Genomic DNA, 8,951 nt, shown 5'->3' with positions numbered 1-8,951 from the left:
CCGGGAGCCCGGGGGTTGGGGGGTGGGGGGTGGGGGAGGCCGGCGATCGTCGAGGCCGCCGGGGCCCGGGCGGAGGGCGCGGCGGGGCTGCGCGCACGCTGGGGCGCGTGGAGGGCCACGGAAGGCGAGATGAGTCTGGTGGGGGGCTTCCCCCACCACCCCGTGGTGCACCATGAGGGCTACCCGTTCGCCGCCGCCGCCGCCGCCGCTGCCGCCGCCGCCGCCAGCCGCTGCAGCCACGAGGAGAACCCCTACTTCCACGGCTGGCTCATTGGCCACCCGGAGATGTCGCCCCCCGACTACAGCATGGCCCTGTCCTACAGCCCTGAGTATGCCAGCGGCGCCGCCGGCCTGGACCACTCCCATTATGGGGGAGTGCCGCCCGGTGCGGGGCCTCCGGGCCTGGGGGGGCCGCGCCCGGTGAAGCGCCGGGGTACCGCCAACCGCAAGGAGCGGCGCAGGACTCAGAGCATCAACAGCGCCTTCGCCGAGCTGCGGGAGTGCATCCCCAACGTGCCCGCCGACACCAAACTCTCCAAAATCAAGACACTGCGCCTGGCCACCAGCTACATCGCCTACCTCATGGATCTGCTGGCCAAGGACGACCAGAACGGCGAGGCGGAGGCCTTCAAGGCGGAGATCAAGAAGACCGACGTGAAGGAGGAGAAGAGGAAGAAAGAGCTGGTCAGTCCTGGGGGGACGGAGGGTGGTGAGGGGCTCGGGCTCCCCGGGACCGCTGATCAGGTCTTCCCAGTAGAGTCGAGAAACTGCCTACGGGCGTTCTTTGGCTGCGTAGTGCGCGCCGAAGTTGTTTTCAGCAGGTTGTAGAAGGGATGGTTTCCTGCAAAAGCCAGGAAGAGCGGGGAGGATGTCAGCGGCGGGAGGAGAGGGGTTTAGACGTCTGCTTGGCGCTTCTGGTCCTCCCCTGAGGTTCCCTGCCCCTCTAGCCCGTTAGGACCGGCCTCCGAAACTCTAGGACCTGACCCACGTCCCAGTCTCACTGGCCGGGTCCCCCTCATTCTGTACCCATTAGAGCTATCTTTTGGCTTCCAATCCAACCTTTCTTTTAAATATTTCTATAGTAAGTTGTCAGTGGCCTCGGAGTTCCAATTATCTCACTATTGATCACATGCCCCACTCCAAAACCGAGGCTGCCTCCGGCTCCAACACTAAGAAAGTGTTTTGCTTGTTCATGCTGCTAAGGCATGGGAGAGGTAACGGTAAACATTCAGTACACTGAACGTAAAAATACAACTTTAGTTTCTCTCTGGGTGCAAAGTTAAAGCGTAATTTCTCAAGTGCCATAGCTCAAGTGTCACGAGCATTTCTAATTTTATTTGGATGAGCTTGTGCATTTTAAGTGCTTTTTTTAAAAAAAAAAAAAAAAAAAAAAAGCAGGCACTGTGGTCATTACTATTAACTCTAACACGAAGTTATGGCCCAGATATTTAAAGTGTTCTCAGGTTCTTTTACCAACTGCCTGGAAAGTGGTGGTGTTCGGGGGTGCGTCTATGGTCAGTCAGGAAGAACCTGGGAAACAATTCCATTTGTGGAGATTTTTCTCCTTTGTGGCTTGCAGCCCTCTCTGATTGCTGCGTAATGGAATGGCCTTCCGAATAACCAAAGCTTTCAAGGGCCTTGGAGAAAAACTGCAGAGCTGAGGGCACAGGACCAGGACCGCCGCTGGCTGGCGGGAGAGGCAGGCCCAGGCCAGAACAGGAGGGCCTCTGGACGTGGGATCGCTATGGAAAACGCAAGGCAGATTTAGCACCGGCCTCTGCCTCCCCTCCTACAATAGCAGTGAAAGGGGGAAAAAGACCCGGGGCTTCCCTGTAAACGACTAGAAATGCGGGCCGTGGTTTATAAACTTGCTGACTGCGTCCTTGATCATTGCGAAGGGAGGCCTCGGAGGTTGCTAAAACACTGGAAACCTTGCCTAACTTCTGCAGGGGGCCGGTACCCGAGGCCCCCCTTTTCTAAGCGGTCCCTCTGGTGCTCAGGCTGCGTCCTCTGGCGAGCGAAGGGCTAAGGGTGCCAGGACCAGGACCATCCTCTCTGAACTTCTCTTTCCATTTCTCCCCGCCCTCCCCTCTGTTTAGAACGAAATCTTGAAAAGCACAGTAAGCAGCAACGACAAGAAAACTAAAGGCCGGACAGGCTGGCCGCAGCACGTCTGGGCCCTAGAACTCAAGCAGTGAAGAAGAGGAGGGGAAGAAGGAGGAGAGCTTGGGAGCCCCGGGCCAAGGCGCCAGATGCAGACCCAGGACTCTCTGAAAGCCCTCGGGCTCCGTACTGAGGACTTCTTGCAGTTGGATCATCCGGTTTATTTATGTGCAATTTCCTTCCCCCTCTTTCTGCCCCCCCCCACCCACCCTTGAGGCATCCGCTCCCCACCTCCCTCTCCAAAAAAAAAAAAGTGGATATTTGAAGAAAAGCATTCCATATTTTAATATGAAGAGGACACTCCCGTGTGGTAAGGGACCCCTGTCCTTCTCTGTGTGTGAATGTTCCCTCTCGGCTGTGTAGACACCAGCCTTATCCCCTCCCCCACTTGCCCAGCCCCTTCCAGATAAAGAAGTGGACACTAGTGCGTATGTGAAGTGTGTATCTTTACTACTCGGCCTTTGGATATAAATATTCCTGGGGATTATAAAGTTTTATTTCAAAGCAGAGAACAGGGCCGCTAACATTTCTGTTGGGGTCAGTTATCGAGTGCTGTCTTTTCAAGTGTTGTTGTTGTTCCCTATTCGAAGACGTTTCCACCACCACCACCGGCTACTTGTTTTGTGCGCTTCTGTCCTCTAAAACTAAGTGGAATTTAATTAATATTGAAGGTGTAAGCGTTGTGAGTATTCAATAAACCACTGTGTGTTTTTTTTTACAAAAAAAAAAAACCCTAATCTTTATATGGGTGATACCTCAAAAAGAATTTTGAAAACAAAGCTGTTATACTTGTTTTCATAATATTTAAAATATTCAGAAGTAAACTAAATTATCGTAATTGCCTCCCACTTTATTTGAAAGAAGTCAGTGGTTCTAATCAATCAGTATGATTTGAGGCTCCCTATGTGAAGGGGCAGTTATTAAAGTGAAGTGTCCTGGTGAAAATCCTGACCAAAGGCCTGGGCTTCTATCCAGTGCCGTCTCTCTTCTTCTTCCCGAAGCTCCCAGGAGACCTTTGAGCGGTCTTGAGGAGTGTGTCTGGTTGGGAGAAGGGCCTGTGCTTGGTGCCGAGGGTGGAAGGTGCCCTTGTTTTATAGGTATCAATCGGAAGCCCTGTGCCTGGTGCTTCGTTTTGTGTTTGGGGAGCGTGTTTTTTGTCTGTGGAGGAGGTGTGAGGAGTATCCCAGGCCTTATTACAGGCACAGGAAATAGTCTGGGGCGTTTAGTTCAAAATATGGGGCTTTCATCCAAGATTTTTTTTTTTTTAAGGGAGAGAGAAAAAAAAAGGAGGAGGGGGTTTTGCTTGCTCTTCCAGATCGGAAGATTCTCATCTGCGTGGTGGCGGTGGGGGGAGGGGAGTCTTTTGAAAAAGAAGTCTATGATTAGGTAACAAGGAATTTTACGTCAAGTAAGAAATCGCGAACAAGACCACAGATTTAAAAGGGGGGTGAGAGGTTGGGTTAGATTTACAAGGAGCTACAAGGGAACTCAATATTAACTGCTCCGTGTCTGAAGTCTTCTTCGATGCTGAAGCGAGAGCAAGTGGCGACCTCCCCCTTGGCTGAACAACCGCCCGGGAACTTCACCCTGTCCCGGGCTTTGCGGCGCCCCGAAGTCCTGTACCGCAGAAGAAAAATCCCTGCGGCCTGCTTTTCCCGAGGGCTCGGCTAGATAGAGCTTCACCCTTAGCTCTAGAAATCAAAGACCCTGAGGTGCTATTAAGGGGTCTTGGGGGTGGAGAGCTGGGGAGGCGGGGAAGGACTTGGGGAGGAAGGGAAATGAATAGTATTATTTTTTTTTTCTTTAAAGCGGTTTGTTTCATGCAACTCCGTGTGTATAAATCTGGTGTCGGAGAGCCTTGCCAACCGGTTTCCTCCGCCTTTAGGCATCCCTGCGGTGATGTTCACACCTTGCCTGCCTGGGGGCCCAGATCCTCCTCGGAGCGTTCACACGGCTCACTCTTAGCTCCTCTGACCCGGGGTGGTCTGCAGTTAGCTTGACCAGACCTTCGTGGGTGAGGGGGGGCGGGGGCGGGTGTGAGTGGCGTCTCGGACTTCTGCGGGTGGCTGACGAGGCGAGGGCGAGGGGTTAGAACAACTAGGCCAAAGCGATCTGAACTTTCTCCCCTTAGGTCAGCCGGCGCTGGGCCGACCTGTTGGGCCAGGGGCTGTGTTTACAGACACTTGCCTTTGTTTATAAGGGGTGGGGGGTAGCCCAGGTTTTCTGCGGCTCTCTGGATCCCTGTCTGCTCGGACCAGGCGGCGGGCTCTCTCTGCTTTTGCCTGCAGAGAGGCCTAGGACATCTTTCATTTTTAGCAGCTCAGAAGGGAGAGGCCGGGTTCTAGAGGCAGAAGAAAGGAATCTCAGAGTGGCCAGTACAGGGACTGGCGGTGATTTAAAGACATTCGTTATCTTCTCCAGGAGCATGTCCCTGGGCCTGCTCGGGTCTTCTCCAGGAGCATGTCCCTGGGCCTTTAATGTGCCTCTGGTTTACTCACCTTTTCTGTTTTATTAAACGCCAGCACCGGGGAACCGGAAGACCCCAGTGCGTTGTCCCTGTGCGGCTGTTTTTGCTAATCCTCATGTTTTTAGTTGGCCACTCTAGGCATCCACCCCCTTCGGCTATCCAAGGCCACTGAGCTGCAGGGCCTTCTCTCCCTCCAGCCTGCCAGTACTCGGCCCTGACACGGAATCCACTCTACCACCGTAACCTGCCAGGAAACCCCAACTGGCTAGAAATCCCGCTGCCTTAATATGTCAGCCAGTAGAAAGCCCTGGATGCTCCAAGACCTCAGTCGAACAATCCCCCTAACTAGTCACAGTCCTGAACAAGATGGACACTTCAACCTTATAGATTATCCTTTACCTCACTCTCAAATCTCAACTGTCCCGGCATCCTCAGCCACCCAATAACCCTGCTTCGCCTTGTCAAACTCCGACGAACCGGAGCGGGGGATGTCTGCTGTGTCTTCCGAGCTTTTTCTCGGGCTACACAACTTTTTTCCTGGTTTTTCTCCTTGGTTTAAAGGCGGTAGAGGGGAAGGACTCTAAGCTCCTGCTTGTGGGACTGGCTAAAAGGCCTCTGTTTTAATTGCTCCGATAATGTGTTTGCTGCTATTTTGTTAAGAGCAATCACTCCTGCAGAGAATTCACAAGCGTTCTAGACAGGCCGGAGCCGACAAAAAATGTAGGATTTGACGTTAAAAGCTAAATGGGGAAGCTGGGGCGCAGAAGGTAAATTGATGGTCGAGCTGGCTGTCAGGGCTCGACCCCGGACCTCCGCGCAGGACGAAAGCCTGATAACCCCAGAGCAGGCGAGGGCCAACTCTCTCTCTCTCTCTCTCTCTCTCTCTCTCTCTCTCTCTCTCACACACACACACACACACACACACACACACACACACACACACACACCAGCTCAGGAATAAATCTGGGAATCTCAGAGTGGACCTCAGCATCCTCCTCGGCTCAATTTTCCAGGACTTTCGATGGAAGAGAGGGACCCTGACTGGCAGCTTCCAGACAGCTTGTCCGAAATGACAGCTAGATCCCTGGGGGGGGGGGGGGGGGAACCTTCGTTTGCCTCCTATGCCCTAGAGCCACACTGAGGAGGTAGGGAGTCAGCGAACTCAGGATGGTTCCACCCATTGGTTCCAGCATTTTCCACTGTGTGCCTCGGGTCTTAGGCCGCCTTTCTGGGCTGTTGATTTCACCGACGGCAAATGGATGTAGCAGTGTCGGGACCGAATCCACTCTTGGGAGACCTTTGGACAATGTGTCTGCCCGACTTCCAAATGGAGTGATGGTCCAATCCCCGCCCCCACACCTGTGGCTCTGTTGGCTGCTGCCCCAGAGAAGCTACTGAGAATCTCAGAACTAGCCTCTTGCTGTGTCAAAGTAGCAGGAGAGAGGCAGGGGGCACTTAAGGATTTCGGATTTCGCAGGAAGAGAGGGGTGTGGGAATTGAGAGCGATTTCAAACGCAAAACTACGGGGGCAGGGGAGCGCTTTGGGGCTACTCCTGAGACTTTGAGGAGAGAACCAGGGCCAGGTGCAAGGATGGGCCTGGAGTACGTTTGCAAAGACCGCAAAGAAAGCCTGAACTTGCATTGGAGTAGAGGGTCTACGAACAGCAGGAATCCGCTCCATTATTCCTGGATCGCTAAACGTGTGCCCTTTCTAAAGTCGTCTGCGCGGGTGGTGGGTTTCTCTTCCACCGCCACCTCACATTTCCCTTGCTTCTCCCCGTGCGTGAGCCTCGTCTGTGCCATCGGGGTTGGAAGAAGGGTTGGCTGGCGGGTGCAAAACAGAGTTGGTTCTAAAAGGAAGTTTGTGGCGGCCTAAACCCCCATAGTCTGCTGAATCTGGGCCCTGGCCGCTGCCCATCTAGTCATGCTGTCTTAACTTGGGAGGACGTGCCTCTGAAAGTCAAATCCTCGGGGCGCAGATCACCGCGCTAGGAGAGGGCGCTAACGAGTCTTCGGACGCGGGGGATTCTTCTCCTGTGCCAGTCCTTGGATCTCTCGGACAGGAAGAAAAAAATCCAAAGAACCGCCCTCAGACTGGGGGTTCAGAAATCGGCCGGAGGTCCCAACAGACTAAAAAGGTTCAACGCTGCAATGAATCGATGTTGTGGAGATTATCGGGGTGGTGGTTGTGTTTTGGGGAATGGGGGTGGCATTACGTATTTTTAACTGTTTAAAAGAGGAAAGAGGGGGGCTGCTCCAAAAGAGGAAACCAATCCCACGTTTCCGGGGGCCGGACAGTTCCAAGAGCGCCGCCCCACCACCCAGCCGGTGTGCTACAACGCACAGCAACTGTCTGCCCCCGTTCTAATTAGCCTATGACCGCGGAGCCGCTGCGGCCGGCCGGCCTCCTGCAAGTCAACGCAATGGAGTCTCGGACTCCAGCGCCCAGTTCTCAGTCTCTCCCCGGGTTCTCCCCGTTCCACCCTGCCCCAAGCCGGTTCTCACATCCAGGAGCGCGAGCAACCAACCCCATTCCCTCCCAAAATTCTCCCGGCATTTGGGCCGCTTTGATGATCAGATGGGTAGAGCCCTGATTACAAATTTATTCCCGGCCTCTCTGTCCGTCTTTATCTCCGCTATTAGGGACATCTGGGAGTGATTAGTGCCGCGCCTGCGCCGGGCCGCGCTCTCCTATCTCGCCGCAGCGGGGCCCAGAGCCTCGCTGACGTCAGGGCAGACGGCACGGAGCCATCCCAACAGAGCTGGGTGTAATCCGCTGCTGCGCGGCCAAGTCCTCCTGGGGCCAGGCAGGCAGCTGGAAAGCTCCATCTGCCTGCGCGAGGAGACCTTCTAAATATATATATTTTTAGCCCAGAACACTTTTTTGTTTTCCTTGTTTGGGGTGAGAAGGGGCCAGTTGGCGAGGCTTACTTGATATCTTCCAACCCTCTCGGTCGGTCTTGTGCATGCATTCCTCTTAGAAAAGCCTCCGGTGATTGGTCCCTAAGGATTCGGAGACCCTTTCCTACCCCTGAGCCTAGCGCTGCTTCCCTTCACCAACAGAGGCAGCCTGGGAGGTAATGCCAGGGCAAAACGGGGACTCACCTGGCTGCCAGTGGCCCTCATGTAGCCAGGGGACTCTCAAGAAACTTCTTAGAGGTAGCTAGGGCCCCGCTCACAGCACCCGCCTGGGCCACAGTTCTCAGGACCAGAAATGGTGGAAATGTCAGCCTAAGGAAAGGGACGACCTGGCAGCAACCTGGTTGGTTGCTGAGCATGACTTCTCTGGAGGCTGCCACCTCTGCACCTGCTGTCATCCAGTGATCTAGGAGTGAGCTGCCCAGCTGGCGTCTCTTGAGCAAGACACGCGGCGGCGGCTAGCGCGACAGCTTGGTCTTGTGTTACTTTGCAGTGTCCAAGGCAGGGGAGTGAGGTCTGTGTGTGAATCCTAGAAGCTCAAGACCTCTGACCACGCCGACCTGCTGGCTGACAGACAGGTGCAGTGGGGAACCCAGTATCTGAACTCCTCAGGATGGAGCTGCCCATTCTCCAGAGAACTGACAAAATTACACATCCACCCCCTATTTCATCCAGACTTCCAAAAAAATTCTGATTGGGCAGGCAGGCTGTGGACTTCATTTCAGAGCTTTTAGAACTCCCGCAGAGAATTCTAGACCGGCGGCCTGGGGCCACACCAACCACCGTAATTAATCCAGAGTGTTAGGAACGTTTTCCTGGACCCTCAGAAATAGTGCCTGGTGTGGGTAAAGATAACATTATCACATTTGAGAAAAGAGGAGGCCAAGACCTCCATTACTGAAGTCTACACCCAGCAAGAGAGACTTAGCCATGGTGTGTATCATCCTACAGCTCTGTTTAACTTAATCAGTAATAGATGCTTTGCTAGAGCAGGATTTACTTCCTCATACACTAAACAGGGCAACCTTCATGCTCAGTCAGAGGCTTACAGTTTAGAGAGAAGGAAGGCAGCCTTGGTTTGAGTGAAGTGATAAAATGACAAAATCCACTTAAGGTGGAACCAAGAATACAAAAACTAATTGGGGAATCCAGAATGCCCCCAAAATTCTTCACAATCAGTTGAAGCTGCTCTGTAGAATAAACCCCACGACTTCACATAATCTAGAATGGGAAGAAGAAAGCTGGTCTCAAAACATGGCAATCCTCCTGCCTCTGCCTTCCAAGCACTGGGATTACAGGTATATGCCTAGAGGAGGCCAGGAAAGATAGCATTCTAAACTAAGATGGCAGGAAATCCCTCCTTTGTGGAAAGATGGGAGCCAATGGACCACTGATGTCTGTG

The 8,951-nt window shown here is 53.6% G+C and overlaps 1 protein-coding gene across 1 annotated transcript; it reads left to right on the top strand.

Moving 5' to 3' along the window:
• Nucleotides 1-32: 32 nt before the first annotated feature.
• Nucleotides 33-2,587, top strand: Hand2 (heart and neural crest derivatives expressed 2). Its single transcript, XM_006970927.4, has 2 exons — nucleotides 33-684; nucleotides 2,100-2,587. The coding sequence occupies exons 1-2, from the start codon at nucleotides 130-132 to the stop codon at nucleotides 2,196-2,198; spliced, it is 654 nt and encodes a 217-aa protein (XP_006970989.1). The 5' UTR covers nucleotides 33-129; the 3' UTR covers nucleotides 2,199-2,587.
• The last annotated feature ends 6,364 nt before the right edge of the window (nucleotides 2,588-8,951 follow it).

The sequence above is a fragment of the Peromyscus maniculatus genome, chromosome 17, assembly GCF_049852395.1.
Source record: "Peromyscus maniculatus bairdii isolate BWxNUB_F1_BW_parent chromosome 17, HU_Pman_BW_mat_3.1, whole genome shotgun sequence".
NCBI lineage: Eukaryota > Metazoa > Chordata > Mammalia > Rodentia > Cricetidae > Peromyscus > Peromyscus maniculatus.
The sequence above is the reverse complement of the archived record's forward strand: the minus strand, read 5'-3'. Positions and strand labels throughout refer to the sequence as shown.

Coding starts and splice junctions, on each gene's coding strand:
- Hand2 (XM_006970927.4), top strand. CDS start 130: ATGAGTCTGGTGGGGGGCTTCCCCCACCACCCCGTGGTGCACCATGAG. Junction 685..2,099: donor AGAAGAGGAAGAAAGAGCTG/GTCAGTCCTGGG, acceptor CCCTCTGTTTAG/AACGAAATCTTGAAAAGCAC.